Genomic DNA, 23,612 nt, shown 5'->3' on the forward strand with positions numbered 1-23,612 from the left:
AACTGTGAAATCATGACCTGAGCTGAAGTTGGACACCCAACCGACTGACCCACCCAGGCATCCCAGGAATTTTTTTTACTTTAATAAATGTTACCAATTCCCCACTGACAAACTAGGGAGGTGAGCAATTATATATTTTAGTTTAGTTTAGTTTTCAGTTTTTATTTAAATTCTAGTTAGTTTACATATAGTGTAATACTAGTTTCAGGTATAAAATTTAGTGATTCTGGGGCACCTGAGTGGCTCAGTTGGTTGGGCTTCCAACTTCTGCCAGGTCATGATCTCACAGCTCATGGGTTTGAGCCCCGCATTGGGCTCTGTGCTGACAGCTCAGAGCCTGGAGCCTGCTTTGGATTCTGTGTCTCCCTGTCTCTCTGTCCCTCCCTCACTCATGCTCTCTCTCTCTCTCTCTCTCTCAAAAATAAATAAGACATTTATTTTAAAAAAATTAAAATTTAGTGATTCAATGCTTACAACACCTGGTGTTCATCACAAGTACACTTCTTAATCCCCATCACCCGCCCCCCCACCTCCCCTCTGATAACTATCAGTTTGTTCTTTATAGTTAAGGGTCTGTTTCTTGATCTGCCATTCTCATTTCTTCTTGTTTGTTTGGTTTCTCAAATTCCACATATGAGTGAGATCATAAAAATATGAAATGCTTCACAAATTTGTGTGTCATCCTTGTGCAAGGGCCATGCTAATCTTCTCTGTATTGTTCCAATTTTAGCATATGTGCTGCCAAAGTGAGCACAGGAGGTCAACAGTTAAATATAAAACACTTTTCAGAGTACTTTAAGATTCTGTATTGTTCAGTCCTTGGGTAATGTCACTGTGCCTAAAGACCAATATACGTTCAAAAGAAATGCATGTCGGCTATGTAACTGCATATATATGCCAAAAAGGACAATTTTGAAAGAAACACTGTTTCATTACTGTTAGGTATTAACAAAGATTCTCTCCTTGAGCAAACCGTAGCCAGCTTCTCTGAGCCCTTTATCTCAAGTAGGCTCAACTTTTGGACTGTGTATTCATCCTTGCATTGCCCAGTTTCACCAAGAATCCTGTTGAGTCAGTCTAGCACATATCCCTCTAAGCCTTGATGTTTCCTTTTAGTAATTTTCCATCCAGTGACCCCTACTGTACTCCTTGACCATAAATCCCCACTTGTCCTTGTATTCAACGTGTGGTTGAGCCCAACCTCTTCCTCCTACTGCAGAATCCTCCTCGCAGTAGTCTCTCTTGAATAGTCTTTCTTAATGTTGTTAACAAGTGCCTTGAATAATTATATTCTAGTGGGGCTTTTTTAATAAAAAATATATTCTCCTAGGGAAACCCAATAATCCACCACCTTCTAGTCTCCTTTTCTATTTATATCTTACAAATATAAATAAATATAGATAGAAAATACATAAATACAGTTGAAACTTGAATAACATGAGTTTGTACTGTTTGCATTCACTTATATGCAGATTTTTTTTGATAAATACAGGAAAGTACTGCAAATATATTTTCTCTTATGATTTTTTAAATAAAATTTTCTTTTTTGTAGCTTACTTCATACTAAGAATACAATATATAATACATATAACATACAAAATATGTTAATCGGCTGCTTATGTTATCAGTAAGGCTTCAGTCAACATTAGTAGGCAATTAGTAGTTAAATTTTGAGGGAGTCAACAGTTATATGCTGATTTTCATCTGCACAGGTCAGTACCCAACCCCTGAATTGTCAAGGGTCAACTATATATGAAAATTAATTAAAGAAAACCAACATAAGGCATCCTCCATATATATGTATATGATTTGGGAAGAGGTAAGGATTTTGTGATTAGATCTTTCCGTTTTACACTAATAATTAACACCACCTGTTGAATTTCAAATTTAATAAAAAATTTTTGGCAATACAGTGTAAATTCTGTAAGGAAAAAGCCTGTGCCAATAGTTGTTACTTCCAAAACACAGTGTAGTACTTGACATATGGTAAGTACTCAACACACTTATTCAGTTTAATCCTTACTTTACAAAGGCATCAAGTATTTTGGGAAAAAAAATAATAAGAGTATAGGGGGAGAGACAGAGTCAGTAGAAGCTTAAAGAAGGAAAGGAACTCAAATTTTGGTACCAAATATAATTGGACTACTCTTCTGTTCAGCAGGGTTCACATCTGGTCTTCATGAGGACTTGGTTCTTCCTGACTTTCAAGGAAGTCAGGGCCCTGTTCAGTAAGGAAGTCATAGTTTTATACCCTGTCAGATGTTGGGTTCAGAGGGTCTATGGGTTGATCCATTCTCCATATGGTTTTATCTATAGTCTCTTTAGGTTAAGTTGTGCTAATAGTCTGTTGTCCCTATAGTCATTTTATTTACAGAAATAGGACTCTGGCTTTGCTATTTTTAGCTTCAACCCATTATAGAATTATACCCTTGGGGACCCCTTAACTCAGAAGCCACATCTCTCTTTAAACTGAGTGAGAGCAGATGCGAAATATTGGCTCAGATGGTCCACACTTTGTTAAAGTAGCTCCAGCCTGCTTTGCCCTATAAATCACTGACTTGGCACCCTTGCATGGGGCTCACCTGAGGGCCATGGCTATCAGCCTATATTAACTCTCCAAAAGCAGTTTCCTGAAGGCATTTACCTGTTATAAAGCCAATTGGAAAGTTGTTCATGTTGAACAGAATACACTGTATAAAATATATCAGTTTTTAGTACTCCAATAAAATTCCTTTTAAAGACTACTTTTTTCATAGACTAGGCATCAACTGAAAAGACCTATATTTAACCTTTAAATTTTTTAAATGTTTATTTATTTTTGAGAGAGAGAGAGACAGAGTATGAGTGGGGGAAGGGGCAGAGAGAGAGGGAGACACAGAATCTGAAGCAGGCTCCAGGCTCTGAGCTGTCAGCACAGACCCCAACGCAGGGCTTGAACTCACCAACCATGAGATCATGACCTGAGCCAAAGTTGAATGCTTAACCGACTGAGCCACTGAGCCACCCAAGCACCCACTAAATTTAACCTTTATAATCAGAGTTATGATGACTGTTGTGCAAATAAAGAGGCTTTGTCATGCACCACATGTACTAATTTTTGGAGAGATTTATTGGGTAATTTCTTTCAATTTCTCTAGACCTGTTTTCCAGGCTTTCTCACCATGAGGTATACCCCACGAGGCTAATCTCTCTAGTCCACACTAGCTGGTTTTCCATGCTCTCTAGTTTCCATTTGGTTTGACCGATGAGATGCTTTAGGTAGGAGAGGAGAGAATTCTGGGTACTTGTTCTCTCCCTCCCTCCCTGCCTGGCCACTGTTTGGCACTAGCTATATCATCTATCTAAAGCCACAGCTCCTGTTGGTGGCTTCTGTTCTATGGCATTTTCTAGGTTCCAATACTGCTCCTTCCTCTTGCACTTGCAGGACTTAGAGTGGTGTGGTAGGCAGAATAATGGTGTCCCCAACATGTTGATGTTCTAATCCCTGAAATTTGTGAATATGAGGCCTTACTTATCAAAAAGGACTTTGAAGATGTGATTAAGCTTAGAGTATGGAGATGAGTGGGTTATCCTGGATTATGTAGGTGGGCCCAGTGTAATCACAATCGCCTTTATACATGGGAAGCAGGAGGTTGGAGCTAGAGTTATGAAGAAGGAATCAGAAGTTGGACTGATATAATTGCTGGCTTTGAAGATGGAAAAGGGCCATCAGCCAAGAAATGCAGGAAGCCTTTAGAACCTGAAAAAAGCAAAGAACCAGTCTCTCTTAGCGCCTCCAAAAGGAACTTGGCCCAGAGAACACTTTTAGGTTAGCCAGCGAGACCACAAACTTTGAGGTATGATATGAATTTGTGCTGTTCTAGATAACTATAAATTTGTGGTAACTTGATGTAATGGCAATAGAAAACTCAGATGAGGGGCGCCTGGGTGGCGCAGTCGGTTAAGCGTCCGACTTCAGCCAGGTCACGATCTCGCGGTCCGGGAGTTCGAGCCCTGCGTCGGGCTCTGGGCTGATGGCTCAGAGCCTGGAGCCTGTTTCCGGTTCTGTGTCTCCCTCTCTCTCTGCCCCTCCCCCGTTCATGCTCTGTCTCTCTCTGTCCCAAAAATAAATAAACGTTGAAAAAAAAAAAAAAAGAAAAAGAAAACTCAGATGATAATGGCTTTCCCATGATACTACATCATCCTTTTATTGGTGGACCTTTGTGAATAATTTCATTAATTTTTCATTTATCCCCTTTAAGTGTGCCATCTTGATTTCTGCTAAGACGCTGTTAAATGCCTATATCTCAGTGCTTGAGATAAATATAGATATTCATTGTATCATTATGTATAACAATACAGTTTTCAGAAATTATGTTAAGAAATAACATAAATTTTCAGAATATGGACTGGCTAAATAAATTATGGTATTGCTATCTGATATAAAAATAGAACACCAGAAATTGTTTGTTATATATGTACATAAATACATGCATGACTGTGTGAAAAAATCAGGCTACAAAACAGATCTATATCTATACCTATCCTTCTGTTTGTATCCATGTTTATACCTCTATTAAGTAGTTAACTAGCTAGCTAGCTAGTGTCTCACTATATAAAGGAAAAATATAAATGATGATTTTAGTGGTTAACTCTTGCTAGTGGATTAGGATAATTTTTTTTTTTTTTTTTAGTTTTTCATATTTTTTCAAAACTTCTACAAGGCTTTCATTAGTGTTCAGAGAGAAAGTTCTAAAGCAGTAATGAGCCTTCCTTACTTATGGTGGAATGCTTTGTATTACAGAGAAAATCTTTTCTAGTTTCACCCAGTTAGAATAGTAATTTCCTCTACCTACAACTATTTAGTGCAGCTCCATTTTAGTTACTTATATTCTTATCTGACTTCTCTATCATATTAAGGGCATTTTGAAGCAGAGAATGCCTTAAAATTTATTTCTTCCTATACTTACAGTGCCCTATGTGAGGCTCTTGATATGTGTTTACTGAAAGCTTTATATTAAGTTGATTTTACAGATGCTTCATCCAAACTTCTTTGATGAGGGACTTCTTTTCAAACCCATAAAAAATACAAGTGACAGAAAAAAATAAGAGGCAAACTCATAGAGCAGGGAGATAGAAGATAACCTGGTTTAAGATGCAAATTTTGCTGAATTATTTATATCAGATTCTTGTTACAGAATTGTTCATTTAAAATTTGATTACTAAGAGGATTAAATAAATATAAGTACTTAGCTGAGGTAAACATTAGGATAAGGCTACTCAAAAATCCAATCAAATACTGAAAGAAATAAAAGAAAATAGCCTATCATACTTTAGTCAGACTGGAAAGTCTCCATGGACTAGGTAGAATCTTTAATTAGCAACTCTTCAGAAAGTGAACAGAGAAAGGCATTCCAGCAATGTGTCACTGTTTTGGAAAAGACTCAAGGAGGAAATAGGACAAATGAGTCAAGACAACTGTGTGGAAGATATGACAGAGTTTAGGAGGGTCTGAATGTTAGATGATATCAGTAACATTAGCAGAGGAGTGATAGAATTAACATCAGTCAGAAGAGACCAATTACCTTCATTTACATATGAGACTGAGTCTCCCAAGATAGGAATAGTTAGGAACATCCCCAGATGTGACTTGAATTCTCTATCCCAGGCCCAGTGACATTTTGTTTTTCTTTTAATGGCAAGAGTCCTCAATTATGATTGAGTCCTCATGTTGATTTATTTAAGGATTTTATAAATTAGCTACAAAATAATTTATTGACTTATAAAAATGTACTATATTAAGATGGAACTACACCTTTGTTGATAATGTCACTTATGTTTATTTAGCAATCCCATTACACATTTTCATGTTTTTAAGGGAAATCTTTTTTACTTTTTAAAAGATAGCTACACTTTTGTCTTTATATGTATCATCTATGGTAATTGAAATGATACACTGTTCCACTTGGGAGTAATTATTAGTACTTGGCTCTACTCTTTATATACATGAATTTCCCAAGTATTGCATGTCAGTAAAGATAGGTATTGTTTATTATCTATGTTTATTATTCCCACAAAGTGGGAATATGTAGTAATTAACTTCATAAATGATAATCCATATTCTTAAGCAAGATAGACTAAGAAAGATCTCATGCCCTTTCTTTTCTGTGCTGAGGAAAATTATTAACATGCAGTCCTTCTTTGGTATTAACTCAGTTACTCCTTACAACAAAGTTATGAGTTATAAGCCATTATTATCCCCTATTCAGGAATAATAGGTCTTGAGAGGGCCTGGATTTGAACCTAGGTAAACTGAAACAGCCTCTGCTTTTCCATTTTGCTCTAAAAATAAAAAGGGAAAATGTTTATATCCCAAATATGGCAGAAGAAAGTTACAACTGGTTTTATAATTGGCCTATGATTTTTATTGTCAGAACTGGTAACAATAAAGCAGTCGTAGCACTTTCTTGATATAATAGAAATAATGAGCCTATACCGAGGAGCCACAGGAAAATCTTTAGTTGTCTATTGTCTCAAGTCCTAAGGGACAAAGGCCAACTCTGGGTCTGGAATTTTTCAGGTAACTGGAGATGTCTTCTTTCAAACAGCATTCTGAAAGCAGCAGGTAACACCGAATAGTGTTTGATCATTACATTAGAAAGAGAATAAAAGAAATGCAAAATTTATCACAATATCTCTTTTACTACATATTCTAAAATTTCTGTCTCATTGCAATAAAATATTCAAAGCGAGGTCAAGATCAAAGAAAGGCATCCTCAAGTTTGGTGGATCCTCAAGTATTAACAGAAAGATAAAGTATTATAGAATTTTACTTCCAAATCCTGAAATGCTCTATGACCCAGTAGAAAGAGCAATGGTCAGATGCCTCTCCCAGGTTTGCCATTAACTGGGTGTGTGACCTTTGGCAATTCAACCAGCACTAAAAAACATAGCAGAGCTTTTGGTCTAGGTCATCCTCCCTTTCTCCTACACATTTGACAAAAATTCATAGTGACAAAGCATACAGACAGCAATTTTTGACACAATCCCCAAAGACTGCATCATTTGGTTAATTTAATTTGACCTTCATCACAGACAAAAATTGTTGCTACTAGTCAGAATAATATGAGACTTAAAAAGGGGGCTGAAGGCCATACAATGAATATGCACTCAGCAGTATATAAAGGCATTGAGTTAGAAAACAAGACCTAAGTGAAATTGTTTTTTAAACATGTCTAGAAGGTGAGAAAGATGTCTAAATTGGATGCAGGCAGCCATGAAAAGCCAAGAGAATGACAGGAAGAGGAAGGTTAGGGCAGCTGTGCTTGTAAAGGATTATGCTACTTTCTTTTGAGAATTTCAGAGGACTTCAATAAAATATGACACTGTCTCTGGAGCATATCTCCCTATGTTTTTAAGTTTGGGGGTACAGGGAAATGTTCTTTGGCCTTAAAAGTAATCTGTAAGATTTCTTTAATAAGAGACTCTCAGATTTTTATAGTTTAAAGGAATGTTGCAATACAAATACTCTTTAAAAATGAAACCTCATGCTGCAGAGTCACATTAAGACATATGTGAGTATTGTTGGATATTTTTAAAGACAGCTTATATGATGGAGGTGGGAGGATCATGGTGGCAGAATATCGGAGGCCCTGGAAGTGAAAGAAGATATTTTGATCATTTGTTGAGTGTCACTACATGAGGTGGCATTATTATACCTTTTAGCTGATAAAATGGAGGATTATAAAGGATGAATTAATAACTGTCAAACAACAGGCAAATGGTAGAGTCGGGATCCCAATTATGTTTGACACCAATGTCCGTATTCTTAACCACACCACAAGTTTGGAGGTATAGAAGGCTTGAGCTTTACTTACTTGATGTTATTACTTCCTTCCATTTCCATTTCACACCTCAAATATATCTCTTAATTTCTTCAAAGTGAGGAGCATCACCATGCATAATATGATCACACTGCTCACAAATAAAGCTCACATAAAAGGAAAGCAGCATTGGGGAATGCTACTGGAGAGAAGTCACGGTCTTCACGACAAACGAGTCCAACCAGACCACTGACATGCCACCATCAATTAGAATGCAGCATTTTTATTGGAAAAGTCCACATATTAGGCAATTCCCTTTGTGAAAAGGTTTTGAAATACACAGATGGGGAGCAGCTAATAATTAAGATTATATATAACATATATTCATACTGCCAGTACTATGCATACATTGGAAAGCTAGCTTTTTTTTTGCGTGTCCCCATTACAGAATACATTTCAAGTTGACAATAATGTGTTTCTCACCGTTGAAAATTTGCCGACAACTCTCCTAAAGAGTCAACATTAAATTGTTAACAATTCAAAACATGAAAATAATTAATTCTATTTACATGTCTTTGAGGTTATATATGAGAGTACTGATATATTAAAGATTTGTAAAATTGGCAGCTAAATGTGTTTCAAGATTCATCCAGATGACTCAATGAGGACTTCACATAGCTTTATAACAAAGCCACTCTTTATTTTCTACTCTTTTTAGATTATCAAGTTATACGGGCTATGATTGAATTCTGACTTTAAGAAATGGTTGCTATAAAGAACTGACAAAGGGTGTTATTTTAGAAAAAAGGGGATTCAGGATGAGTACTTAAAGGTGGAGCTCAACTCATCATGTTTGAAGTCTGGGACAACCACTTCATGTGATTATCATTTAGTTGAAAGAAGCCACAGTCATAGGTTCAACCTCCATGTAAGTCATTCATTTCTTGTTTTATTTTTAGAAGTTAATTTTCAGTGCATTTTTTTTTTTTTTTACAGAGCATAGAAAACAACATTCTGAACACTAGTCAGGTATGATTCCTGATCTTGCCTGTCCTATGTCTTCAAGTGGAATTGTGGATGGGTCAAAGCTAACTCATCCCCAAACCTGGAAAAAAATACACAAACTCTAATTATGCCCTAGTAGACTCATTTTTTTTTTTTGCATAAACATATGACTTAAGTATTATTTTAAAAGGAGTGTGGACTTTGGCTATTATTGTTCATTATCAAAAATTTATTTTAGGCAAAGTTCTTTGGATCCTTTTGTTCATTTTCACAAGATCAAGTATCACTTGACCATGCCTATGTTCAAAAGATGAGTCACTGGTTCCAGGCCAGCTCAGAGAGATTCACAGAAGCATATGAAGCCAATTTACTTCAAACCCTATCTGTTGAGCGCCAACTATGTGCTAGGCACTATATAAGGTGCTGAGGACCCAAAGAGGAAATGACAAGGATTCTGCCCACAAGGCACTCACAATCACTAGAAGCAGATCTTGAGATGGAGAATAAGTTCTGTTATAATCTATCAACCTAAAAGGAAGAAAAAATAGCGGCAAGCACATACAATTACTTTATGAAATTGGGCATATTTAGAAGTGGCAAATGTCAATTATTCAGTCTATATTTTACTTAAAGTGTTCTAATCTGTCCTACAAGGAAAAGAAAAAAAAAAGCTGTTTGAATCTTCATGCGTGAGGGAGAAGGTAGAGAAAATTCCTCCCTCCAATTCCAAACCCAAACCCTTATCGTTACATTCATGATTCTTTTATTGCCCAAAGACACAGAATAAAAGACAATGCTTTGTGATGTTAACTTCATTCCATTTATTTTGGTTCTAAAGAGATGCATGCATTAAACTTGAAGCATTCTACGTTATTGAAATATTTACATCATTGTACATGTGATGTGGAGGAAAATTTCTTCCTATCTTGGGATAGAGGTATAATAGATTTCTAGTCTAGGTTCTTATATTTAAAGTGACTTGTGATTTTTCTCAAATGAGGGAGATATTCTACTGGGATCAAATTTACCACAACCTGCCCCCAAATGAACATAGGGTGCAGTTTTGGACATTTTGCATCTAATTGTATTTTGAATTGATTAAGGACACCACCACTGTAAACAGTCATGGCTTTCACTATTTCAGTTGTTGTAGCTGAAAGGTATCTTGTTGATTTCAGTGTTCTTGCTCTAATTTCACTCTGCCTTGCAGGTTTGAAACACAGCAAACATTAGAGTTCAAATTACACTTACCACAGGAGAGTTGGGCGCAAACAATATGACATTAATACAATTTAGCAGGTTAGAACATAGAAACAAATTCAAATTATCATAAACCACACAGGGGATTATTTAAGTGGACTTTAGAAAGGACATCTCCTCTCCATGAGATTTAGTGAATAAGACCCACATCAATAAAACCCATACCTCTTTCACAGGTAAAGGTAGGAAACCCAATAAACCAGATTGAACAAGCAGAAGGCAGTGGGGAAGAAGATCCGTGCATATGAGTCCATTTTGGCGATACGGATATGTATCCTCCCATGTCTCCAAGCTCCTGTTCGGCAATCTTCAAAACAGCAGAAAAAACTGGCACAGTCCTTGCCATCGAGACACTCATACCCATATTCTTCATCTCTCTCTTGAAGGTGAGTGGCATTGTTCATTTGAATGGTTGCTGATCTTGGGCGGATATCAATGGTAGGGGCCTGAGACAAGGGTGGGGAAGAAGAATTAGATATACTTGATAAATCCTAGATTAAGTCTCCACAATGTCACCAATGTGAATGATGAATCTGAAAATGAGTACTCAGGAAATTGCTATGACATCGTGATCTACAATGGTAAAATTGAACTTAGAAGGATAGCACATTTGCAGATTTCAAATTTTGAGCTTAAGCAGTGCAGCTGAAAATAATACCATCAAGCTAATAGCTATAGCAAGAAGATTGAACACCAAAAGAACTCAAAGTTTAAAGATTTAAATCAAACAACTACATGGAATCTTAGTCTAGTAAATATTAGATGTGAGATTGGTTACATGAAGGCATTTAATGGTGTTGCATGTGAGTAGAACAGAGAAATAAAATGCATTAATTTTGAACTCAAATTTTGTGTCATGCTTACCTATAGGCAAATGGTAAACCCCATTACACTGAGCAAAGTATAATGTACTAAATGCTATTAAAAGAAAATGTTAAAATATATACAAATGTAGGAGTTTCCTAAGTATAGGCCACAAATGGTATGGCTTATGTTTTAAAGACATATAGTGCTTTGTCTAACATTTACCATCTAGAAGCTTTAGAACATCAGCAATGTTTACCTATATGTGAGTCAACATTCAGAAAAAAAAATGCTACCATCTTTTTAGCATTTGAGAAGAAACTAATATCAATAAACTGAATGATAATTTGATTTTTGCTGTCATATTAATTATGAAATAACTATAAATCTCAATGATTAATTTGGAGGAGTTTGTTTTGGATATTATAAACACAAACCCCAGTGTCTCTGGGAAAATTATCAGAATTCAACTGGGAAAAGAAATATCATTGCAGTATTGCATGATAGAGCCAAAAGGCCCCTGGATTATTCTAGAAGAAAGGGATGGATATTTTAACTTAAAGCATTTCAAAGCGTATTATTTTTATAAAACTGACAGGTAGGGTTCAGACCAATGGAGATTATTAAATTTACTTAACAAAAAACAAATCTTATTTTGAATTCAGATTTACAGAGTTACATTTTAAGAACATATATAGTATATATGTTAGGTGCTGTCAGTGAAATTGGATCCTATTTTTATCTGGGAAGAGAGGATAAGTTTTGGTTTTGATGTTTAAAGAGGCCCTCTTTTCTAAGGACATCTCATAGAGTTTGCAGCTTTTGAGCTTTATATAGGGTCAACACTTCTGTGAATTAGTGTAGGGTTGATGACTCAACTCTGGAAATCTATAAAGCTTTCTTCATCTCAAAGCCCTTATCTTTAGTAGAATGCTTAAAGGTCTACTCACTAAAAAACAAAAGAAGTCGAAACACCATGTAAGCGTTAATAATTAAATTCAGCAGTTGCATGCAGTGAATTTTCATTCCAAAAACATTATACCTTGAAGGAAAACATCCGAAGAAGCTTTGGGTTTGTAGACAGAAAAGAGAATTGCATTTTTTTTTTTAATTAAAAGAAGGAAAAAAAGAAAAGAAAAAGACAAAATAAGACAAATTAAAAATACATTTTAAAAACATAGTAAGTAAAATGAACTGAAATTATAAACACAGAAGGACAATTCTGAACTTGGAATAAAGTATATGCCTAACGTTGAAAAATGGAATTTGGGGATTTTAATAAATTAATCCCCAATTACTTAACTATAAAAGCCAGTGTTGTCCACTTGTGAGGAAGCTTTCCATAGCCTGGCTTCCCTGTATAGAAGTATTGTGATTTTTATTTTCTAATTATTGTCAAAGAAGCCTTAATAGGTAAGTCTTAATAGAATGAACCAAAGAGCATATTAAGTGGAAAAATAAGGTTTCAGCTTTTCCTTCACAGCTTAGTCTCTTTCTTGTTTTGATAAATCACTTGATTGTCTCAAAATAGGGAAGTCCATGAAATTCTCAGATAATTTAATTTTTTTTCAGTTTCTTTAATCTCGTCTGCAATCATATAGCTGTTAGGGCATAAAGGCTTTTTCCGAAGGACTCTTGTTTAAAAGCACACCCTCACATCCTTATCAATGCTGGAAGGTAATAATGCTGAATGGTATAGAACTCTATTCTTGGGAAAAATAATGGAAAGTGAAGAATGGAGAGAAATAATAATTTAAAAAAATACAACAACAAAAATAAAATAAGGTTAGAAAAAATGCAAAGACAAGCAAAACAGAAAGGGAAGGAAAGGACTGCATAAAGCTTAGTGAATAGTTGGGAAATTAAGGATAAGCATTTCTTTTTGTTTTAATTACCAAGAATAATGATTTTTTTTCTTTACCTGTTGCAAATTGTTACATTCAAGTAAATATATGCCATTTGTAGAATCTCACCAGGTTTCCTGGAGATCCATCAGGATACAACCTAGAATCAGCTATATTTCCTCATTATAATTTAGTTCCCCCTAAGTTGGTGGGCCAGATAACTAGCCACTATCAAGGCCCTCATGGCCCGTACAGCAGACAAGGAAGGGCTATAAACTGAGGAGGCTAGGGTGACTTCCTTTGCCCCTGACTTAGAAGGGAATGGACCTTAACTTCCACAGGGCTTCCTATGAGCCAGCCGGCCACATTCAGGTACATAAATGGGTATACTTGCTCTCTTCAACATCCATATTAAAAGATAATTGCTTTAGGCTTGTTTATCTGTGCCTTTTTATTTAAAGTTTGATGGCAAGGTGAAGTCATCCTACCTTTTTCCAAATCATTGAAATCAATCCTTGTCGGTAAGTGTATAAATCATCAACATCAACCATCGTCATCATCAACTATTAAAGGTAAGGACTTCCATTTGTAAGGTACCATGTAATGCTTTTTACCTTCATTGCCACAGTAGCACTTTGAGGTAATTATTATAAAAAAATACATATTTTGTATATGAGTAAACAAAGACACTCAGAGGCTAAGTAACTTGCCCAAACAATAGAGTATCATTTCATTTAAAAACAAAATGATATACATTTTGGTATGAAACCAATAGTAGTACTCTGGTGGTAACATGCACAGAGACAATTACTTGCAAAAATGTGGTGATCTTTGAAGTTTCAAGAACATTATGGCTTCCTAGTGGAAAGCCTTGAATGAAAATGTTATTTTAAAATAACAATAACTTAAGAATGTTATTGTAAGGAACAGAAAGGTGACAATCAATAGAAAATAAATGCAGGTGTCAGCAATATTTATAATTCCCATGAAATGAAAAGAGTGGGAGTCTTCCTTCATGAATCAGGTCTCTCCCAAATAACTAATGACCAAAATGAATTCTTATGTCCTAGCCAAACTCATACATTCTGTTTTCATTTTGGAACCCAAATCACTGAGGTTTAGTCTGCAGACAGACTAAGACCCAACAAAAACAAAACCAGGTGGGCTTCTACATAAAAATCTCCATGATCCCAATGGGAAATGATACATACAGGGTTTTTCTTCTTTTTGTCTTTATCCTTGCTTGGTTTCCGGTTGCTGACAAAATAATGCAGGGTGCCATACTCCACCAAAGCAGAGAAGACAAAGATGAAGCAAACAGATACAAAGAGATCCATTGCTGTGACATAGGAGACCTTGGGGAGTGACTTCCGGGCAATAGTGCTGAGGGTGGTCATTGTCAGGACAGTGGTGATACCTGAAGAAAGGTACAGTAAAACAGACCATGTGACCTTATCAGCAAGTTGGGTAACTGAGTCACTACTGAAACAAAATTTGTTTTGTGACTGCTGATAAGCAACCTCAATAAGGGAAAGGAGGCACAGGTGTAATCCATTCGCTCTGCCCACAAATATTTATTGCCTGCCTACCATGTATCAGTTACTATGACAAGCACTGAGTATATGCTGAAAAATAAGATGAACATGTTCCCTGAGCGTATGTACCTTACATTTTAGTGACAAAGAACACTATAAATCAAGTGAGCAAAGAAAAGTATAATTACAAATTATGGTTCATGCCATGGATAACAGCATAGGTGTTGAAAACCTAGTTAGATGGAATGCTAAGGAAAGGCATCTTTGAAGAGATGATAGTTAAGGAGCTTAAAAAGTTAGAAGACACCAACTTTTAGCTAATTGCAGAGTAAAAGGAAGATATTGAGGAAGGGACACTATGTCTTTTAAAAAAAAACAGAATACCTAGCATCTGGGGAGAGGCAGGGGTGTCAAGGTGATATTGGGATAACAGAAGTTGTATCATGCATAGCATGCAAAGGAGTTTGCATTTCATTTAAAATACAAGGAGAATCCACTAAATGCTGTTAAATAGAGGAGATGTGCTAAGTGACACGTTCTGATTAATGAGTTTTTTAAAGGATATGATATAGAAAGAAGATGGTGGAGTAGAAGAATCATGAGTTCACCAACCTCACAGATATACCAAGGTGTAACAACTACCTATATTGCAACTCACTCTGAAAATGACCTGAAGATTGGCAGAACAGATCTTCTCTAACAGCTAAAGTAATAAAAAGAAGGCTACATCAAGAAGGGTAAGAGGAACAGAGATATGTTGAGGAACTTAACTGCTGCAGCTACCAACAAGTAGGAGGGACATCAGAAGCATGGAGGAACAATGGGATCAAGCCCCATACTGGGCCCCCCAGCCCTGGGCTCCTACACTTGAGATGAGTCGCTATGTCTGGTTTTAAAAATCAGCAGGGCTTGGGGCAGCTGGGTGGCTCAGTCAGTTAAGTGTCTGACTCTTGATTTTGGCTCAGGTCATGATCTCACAATTGTGAGATAAGAGACCCATGTTGGGCTCCATGCTGAGCATATAGCCTACTTGGGATTTCTCTCTCTGTTCCTGCCCCACTTGTGAACACTCTCTCTCAAAATAAAAGTAAATAAACATTTTTTTAAAAAATCAGCATGGCTTAACTCCCGGAGAGCCAGAAGGTTATAAGGACACCAAGTCTTGACTTTTAAAGAGCCAGCACTGAAGAAGCAGTAAGAAAAGTGCCAACTTTTCAAACACAGAAGAACCAGTTTGAAAAGGATATTTATGACTGATTTTCAAATATGTGCCAGAGGGTCAGAAATCTGCAGAAGCTTTCTCCAGGAAAAGAGGTACTGACAGGCGCCATTTTTATTGGCATGCTTCAGCCTAGATATCTGGATGCTTACAAGGGCCATTTCTGAAATTCTCTTCTTTGTGAGCAGCACTTGCACCACCCCCTCATTCCTCAATAGGTCCATCCCACATAATCCACCCTCCTCAGCAGGCACCCCTCCAAAGTGACTGCTGTCCTGACATAACCAGCCACGTAGCCTCAGTTGGGACCAGTGACCCCTCAAAGAGTCTATTGCCCCTATAAACAGGCCTCTCCACTAGCTGTGTGAGGGGCAGACCCCACCCACCAATGTGCCCACAGCAGTATAGCCACAACAGGAAGATGCACACACAGGGGATATCTCTGGGGCACCTGGCTCTGGAAACAAAGGTGTATTATAATGCTGTGGGGCACCACGGGATGCCTTCACCATAAAGCCACTAATTTCAAGATCAGATATAGCTGACCTACGTGATACATAAAAACAAACACAGAGAGTTACATGAAATGAGGGGACAGAGGAATATGTTCCAAAAAAAAAAAAAAACCAAAAAAACAAAACAAAAAAAAAAAACAAGACAAAACCACAGAAAAAGAGCTAAACAAAATGGACATAAGCAAAATCCCTGGAAAAGAGTTCAAAGTAATGGTCACATGACTTGAGAGGTGGGTGAGTGAACACAATGAGAAAAAAATAGAAAATATAATGAACTAGTCAGAGCATATAATTGTAATTAAAAATGCACTAGAAGGAATCAACAGAAGATTTGAGGATGCAGAAGAACGGATGAGTGAACTGGGAGACAGGGTAATGGAAAGCACCCAAGCTGAACAGCAAAAAGAAAAAAGAATTTGAAAAAATGAGAATAGGTTAAGGGATCTCTGAGACAACACAAGCATACTAACATTTGCATTATAGAGGTCCCAGAGGAGAAGAGAGAAAGAAGGGAATAGAAACTTATTTGAAGAAATGACAGCTGAAAACTTCCCTAATCTGGGAAAGAAAAATGACATCCAGGTCCAGGAAGTCCCAAGCAAATCCAAGGAGGTCCACACCATGACACATAATTAAAATGGCAGAATTTAAGATAAGAAAACAGCAAGAGTGGGACAAACAGTTACCTAACAGGCAAAACCCTCTAAAGTCCTCAGCTAATTTTTCCAGCTGAGACTTTGCAGGCCAGAAGGGAGTAGCATGATATTAAAGTGCTGAAAGGAAAAACAAACCTATAAACAACAATACTCCACCAGAAAAGGCTGGTATGTAGAAGGAAAGAGAGTTTCCTAGACAAATGAAAGTTACAGGATTTTATCACTACTAAACTAGCCTTACAGGAAATGTAAAAGGAACGTCTTAAGTGGAAAATAAAAGGCTAAACCTAGAGGAAAATTATGAAAGGAAGAAAAATCTCAATGGCAAAAGCAAATATACATTAAAGTTAGCAAATTAATCATTGAGCTAGTATGAAGGTTGAAATGCAAAATTAGTATAATCAGCAATATCTACAGAAATTAGTCAAGGAATACATAAAATAAAAAGATGTTAAATATGACATCATATACATAAACATGGAGAGTAAAAATGTAGTGTTTCAGAATGTATTTGGACTTAAGCAGCCACCAACTTAATACAGACTACTATATACTTAGGATATTATATATGGACCTCATGGTAATCACAAACTAAAAACTTAAAATAGATGCACCCTCAAAAAATAAAGAGAAAATAATTGAAGCATAACACTAAAGAAGGTCATCAAACTATGAGGGAAGAGAGCAAAAGAAGATAGAAGTATAGGGGCACCTGGGTGGCTCAGTTGGTAAGCATCTGACTTCAGCACAGGTCATGATCTCACAGTTCATGGGTTCAAGCACTATGTCTAGCTCTGTACTGACAGCTCAGAGCCTGGGGCCTGTTTTGGATTCTGTGTCTCCCTCTCTCTCTCTCTGTCCCTCCCCTGCTCATGCTCTGTCTCTCTCAAAAATAAACATTTAAAAATATTATTATTTAAAATTTTTTTAATGTTTATTTTTGAGAGAGAGGGAGTGGGTGATGGCAGAGAGAAAGACACACACACAATCCAAAGCAGGCTCCAGGCTCCCGGGTATCAGCACAGAGCCCAACGTGGAGCCCAAACTCACAAGCCATGAGATCATGACCTGAGCCAAAGTAAGATGCTTAACCAACAGAGCCACACAGGCATCCCTAAAACAAAATTAAAACAAAACAAAACAAAACTATAAAACAATGAGAAGACAATAATTAAAAATGGCAATAAATACATACCTACTGATAATTACTTTAAATGTAAATGGACTAAATGCTTCAATCAAAAGACAGAGTGACTGAATGTATTAAAAAAAAAAAACAAGACCCATCTTTATGCTGCCTAAAAGAGACTCACTTCAGACCTAAAGACACATCCAGACTGAAAGTGAAGGGATAGAAAAAGATATTTCATGAAAAGGAAAGTAGGAAAAACTGGGATGGCAATACTTTTTTTTCAGACAAAATAGACTTTAAGGCAAAGGCTGTAACAAGACAAAGAAGGGCATTACATATAATAAAAAGACCAATGCAACAAGAGGGCATAACACTTGTAAATATCTACACACACCCAACATAGGAGCACCTAAACATATAAATATTAACAGACATAAAGGGAAGAAATTGTCAGTAATACAATAATAATAGGGGACTTTAAAAGCCCATTTACATCAATGGATAGATCATTCAGATGAAAAATCATTAGAGGAACAGTGGCTTTAAATGACATATTAGACCAAATGGACTTAAGAGATATACACAGAAAAATCCATCCCAAAACAGCAGAATACACATCCTTTTCAAGTGCACATGGAACATTCTCTAGGGATAGAACACACATTGTACCACAAAACAAGTCTTAATAAATTTAAGAAGCACAATTATATGAAAGTAGAGATTGGGACACCTGGGTGGCTCAGTTGGTTAAGCATCCAACTTGGGCTCAGGTCATGATCTCACGGTTTGTGAATTTGAGCCCTGCATGAAACTCTCAGCTGTCAGCACAAAGCCTGCTTGGATCCTCTGTCCCGCTCTCTTTCTCTGTCCCTCTCTCTCTCCCTCCCTGCTAGTTCTCTCTTTCTCAAAAATAAACAAACTTAAAAAAATATAAAAAAATAAAGTAGAAACCAATTATAAGAAAAGAACTGGAAGAAACACAAAGACAGCCCACTGCTAAAGAACAAATGAGTCAAGAAAGAAATCAAAGAGGAAATAAAAAAATACCTAGAGACAAATGAAAATAGAAATAATACGGTTCAGAATCTTTGGGAGACAGCAAAAGCAGTTCTGTGAGGGAAGTTTATAGCAATACAGGCCTACATCAAGAAACAAGAAAAATCTCAAGTAAAACTTAATCTCAAATCTAGCTTTACACCTCAAGGAATTAGAAACAGAAGAATGAAGCCTAAGGTTAGTAGAAGGATGGAAATGATAAAGATCAGAGTAGAAATAAATGAAATAGAGACTAAAAAGGAAAAGAAACTAAAACTTGTTCTTTTAAAAGATAAAATTGAGAAATCTTTAGTAAGACTAATCAAGAAAAAAAGAGAAAGGACTCAAAGTCAGAACTGAAAGAGAAGTTATAACTGATAAGACAGAGATATAAAAAATAACGGACTATTTTGAAAAATGTGTGCCAAAAAAATGGATAGCCTAGAAGAAATGGATAAATTCCTAGAAATTTGCAATCATCTAAGACTGACTCAGGATGAAATTTTTTAAAAAATGAGCAGGCTAATGGGGCACCTGGGTGGCTCAGTTGATTAAGCATCCGACTTTGGCTCACATCATGATCTCACAGTTCGTGAGTTTGAGCCCTGTGTCAGGCTCTGTGCTGATAGCTCAGCCCCTCCCCAGCTCACACTCTCTCTCCCTCTCTCAAAAATAAACATTAATTTTTTTTTAATTTGAAAAATGAAAAGGCTAATTACTAGTAATGAAATTGATTTGGTAGTCAAAAAAACCTCAAACAAACAAAAGTCTGAGACTAGATGGCTTCACAGATGAATTCTACCAAACACTTGAAGATGACTTCATGCCTATTCCTCTCAAACTATTCAAAAAATGGAAGAGAAGAGAATGCTCCAAATCATTTTATAAGGCCAGCATTACCCTCATAACAAAACCAGAAAAGACACTACAAAAGAGAGAGAAAGAAAATTGCAGACCAATATTCCTGATAAATATAGATGCAAAAATTCTCAACAAAATGTTAGCAAACTGAGTTTAACAATACATTAAAAGGATCATTCAATACTATTAAGTGATATTTATTCCAGGGATGTGAGGATGGTTCAGTATGTGCAAATCAATCAATGTGATGCACTACATTAACAAAATGAAAGATAAAAATCATTTTAAAAAAATCACATCATCTCAATAGATGCAGAAAGGCATTTGACAAAATTCAACATCCATTCATGATAAAAACTCTCAACGAAATGTGTATAGAAGGAATGTACCTCAACATAATAAAGGCCATATATGAAAAACCCACAGCCAACACCATAATGGTGAAAAGCTGAAGAATAAGACAAGGATGTCCACTCTCACCACGTTTATTTAACATAGTATCAGAAGTCCTAGCTATAACAATCAGATAAGAAAAACAAATAAATGGGGGCACATGGGTGGCTTAGTCGGTTAAGCATCTGACTTCAGCTCAGGTCATGATCTCACGGTCCGTGAGTTTGAGCCCCATGTTGGGCTCTGTGCTGACAGCCTAGAGCCTGGAGTCTGCTTCAGATTCTGTGCCTTCCTCTCTCTCTCTGCCCCTCCCCTGCTCACACTCTCTTTCTCTCTCTCAAAAACATTAAAAAAAAGATTAAAAAAATTTTTTTAAAAAGAAAAAGAAATAAATTGTGTCTGAATTGGTAAGGAATAGGTAAAACTGTTAACTATTTGCAGATGGTATGATACTACATACAAAAAACCCTAAAGACTCCACCACAAATCCTTTTAATTGCATCAAAAATAATAAAATACTTAGGAATAAATTTAACCAAGGAAGTGAAAGACCTGACTCTGAAAATGATTATAAATTGAAGACAGCACAAACAAGTGGATAGAACATGCTCATGATTTGGAAGATCTAATATTGTTAAAATGTCCCTATTACCCAAAGCAATCTACAGATTCAGTGCAATTTCTGTCAAAATAACAAAAGCATTTTTCCCAATCCTATAATTGTGTGGAGCCATACAACATCTTTCATAGCCAAAGCAATCTTGATGAAAGGCAAAGTTGGAGGTATCACAATCCCAGGTTTGAAACAATACCATGAAGCTGTAGTAGTCAAGAGTATGGTACTGGCACAAAAACAGACACATAGACAAATGGTTCAGAAGAAAAGAGCCCAGAAATGAATCCATGCATATATGGCCAATTAATCTACAAGAAAGGAGGCAAGAATATGCAATGAGAAAAAGAAAATCTCTTTGATAAATAGTGTTGGGAAAACTGGACAGCTATGTGAAAAATAATGCAACTGGATCACTTTCCCGCATCATCTACAAAAATAGACTCAAAATGGATGAAAGATCTAATGTAAGACCTGAAACCATAAAACTCCTAAAAGAAAACATAGCTGGTAAACTCATGGACCTCAGCCTTTGCAATATTTTTTTTTCTGAATATGTCTCTCCAGGCAGGGAAAACAAAAGAAACAATAAACAATTGGCACTATATCAAACTAAAAACCTTTGGCATAGCAAAGGAAACCATCAAGAAAACAAAAAGGCAACCTACAGAATGGAAGAAGATATTTGCAAATGATATCTCTGATAAGGGGTTAATATCCAAAATATATTAAGAACTCCTACAACTCAACACTAAAAAAGTAAAGAATCCAATTAAAATGATCAGATGATGTGAATAGACATTTTTCCAAAGATGACTCACAAAAATGGCCGAGATACTCATGAAAATATGCTCAGCATCACTAGTTATTAGGGGAATGCAAATCAAAATTACAGTAAGATATTACCTCACACCTGTCAGAATGGCTAGTATCAAAAAGACAAGAAATAGCAGTCTTGGCAGGGATGTGGAGGAAAAGGAACCATTGCACACTGTTGTTAAAGATGTAAATTGGTGTAGCCACTCTGCAAAACAGTATGGAAGTTCTTCAAAAAACTAAAAATAGAAGTACTACATTATCCAGTAATTCCACTTCTGGGCATTTACCTGAAAAAAATGAAAATCCTAATTCAAAAAGATATGTGCACCCTTATGGTTATTGTGGTGGCATTTAGAATAGCCAAGACATGGAAGAAACCCAAGTATCCATTGATAGATGGATGGATAAAGATAACATAAAATCTTTCCTTTTGTGACAACATGTATGACCCTAGAGGGTATTATGCTTAGTGAAATAAATCAGGCAAAGACAAATGCCATATGATTTCACTTATATGTGAAATCTAAAGACAAATGTACAAATGAGCAAACAACAACAAGAGTAGAAACAGACTCATGAGAACAAACTGGTGTTTGTCAGAGGGGAGGTGGGGAGGGACATAGGCAAAATAGGTGAAGGGGATTAAGAAGTACAAACTTCCAGTTATAGAATAAATAATTCACGAGAACCATGTGGCTCTCTTGGGCCATTATGTCTTAGTTAAAATCAAGTTTCCTCTGATTTTCTGTTATGAAATTCTCAAGAGGGGAAATATCTGTGCTGGTTGAAATCACTTCACAGAAAAGAGTAGCCTTTCACAGAGAGGGAGGAACGATCAGGGAACTGCAGTTATAAATCCTATCCTCTTTCCTATATTATTATTATGGAATAACCCATCTCCCTTCCTAGTCTGTATACTCTGAGACAACAGAAAAGACCTCTATCTTAATGTCCTTTGTGATTTTATGGACAAGTGTAGTTCTTGGACTCAATATCTTTTGAGTTCATAAGTGAACCAATCAATGAATAGTGTATACATGAAAGGACAGAGACAGTTACCCTACATTTGAAAATATGATTTCATATTGATGACTTGGAGGAGAGAGTTTTAACTGCACATAAAAGCAGCTAACATTTATGGATCTCCTTCTTTGTCCAGGTACTGTGTCAGGCACTTGATGTATTATCCTCACAATGAGGATTATCACTGTTATCCCTTTTTTTTGCAGGTGAAAAAAAGCACCGAAAAAATAAGAAATTTGTCCAAGGTAGTAAGTGACAGAGATGAGATGAGATGCAAGCCTGTGGAATCTGATTTAAAGCGCAATGCTCTGGGGCACCTGGGTGGCTCAGTAGGTTAAGCATCTGAATTCGGCTCAGATCATGATCTTGTGATCCATGGGTTTGAGTCCTGTGTCAGGCTTTGTGCTGACAGCTCAAAGTCTGGAGTCTGCTTTGAATTCTGTGTCTCACTCTTCTCTCTGCCCCTCCCCACTCATGCTCGCTCGGTCTCTCTCTCAAAAAAAAAAAAAATAATAAATAAATAAATAAAATGCTATGTTCTAACCCACATTGTTATATTCTTTCGTTCTCTACAAATATGTATCTAATATGCAGCATGAAGCCCCAGACACTTGGAAGCTAGTGTATATTCCTAATCTGGGATGATGTGGACTGTGGGTCTTCCATATTGCCATGGTAGAACTTCAGCAATGGCCAAATTTCTCCTCTACAAACTGGGATGGTGTGGAGAGGGGCAGACCCCATAGTATTCTCATGAAGATTAAGTAATGTTCATTAACTGTCAATTCCTAGTAAGATATCAGTAAATGTAAGATATTTATTTTAGAGAAGAACAGTCTGCTTCTCAAACTGAAAAAGCTTCACTTTAGTTGTCTATGCATTAATTCATGTAGAAGTTCTTGACTACTTAATTACAGTTGATATTTGGGGGAGGAGAATTTAAAAACTAAATTGGGACCTGACCTTCCCTTCACATTCAGGCCTCAAGCCACACTTGACCTATGGAGGAGTGAAAATGTCAGTATTTATAGTAGATACCATAGATAAATTCACTTCAGAAAATCTGACAGATCTGACATGTAAGTTAAACACTTAT

The 23,612-nt window shown here is 36.4% G+C and overlaps 1 protein-coding gene and 1 non-coding gene across 2 annotated transcripts in view; both read right to left on the reverse strand.

Moving 5' to 3' along the window:
- Nucleotides 1-647: 647 nt before the first annotated feature.
- On the reverse strand, nucleotides 648-754 carry LOC125146908 (U6 spliceosomal RNA). Its single transcript, XR_007144925.1, has one exon. It is a non-coding gene; the product is annotated as a U6 spliceosomal RNA (small nuclear RNA).
- An 8,902-nt stretch (nucleotides 755-9,656) lies between these two features.
- Nucleotides 9,657-23,612, reverse strand: part of GABRG2 (gamma-aminobutyric acid type A receptor subunit gamma2) — a 113,761-nt gene continuing 99,805 nt past the window's right edge. The window contains exons 8-9 of the mRNA XM_047860951.1: nucleotides 13,927-14,132; nucleotides 9,657-10,513 (exon numbers count right to left, since the gene is read on the reverse strand). Of these exons, the coding sequence (XP_047716907.1) occupies nucleotides 10,238-10,513; nucleotides 13,927-14,132 (482 nt within the window). The 3' untranslated portion in view covers nucleotides 9,657-10,237. The remainder of the gene's footprint in view (nucleotides 10,514-13,926; nucleotides 14,133-23,612) is intronic.

Source organism: Prionailurus viverrinus, chromosome A1 (genome assembly GCF_022837055.1).
Source record: "Prionailurus viverrinus isolate Anna chromosome A1, UM_Priviv_1.0, whole genome shotgun sequence".
NCBI classification, from domain to species: domain Eukaryota; kingdom Metazoa; phylum Chordata; class Mammalia; order Carnivora; family Felidae; genus Prionailurus; species Prionailurus viverrinus.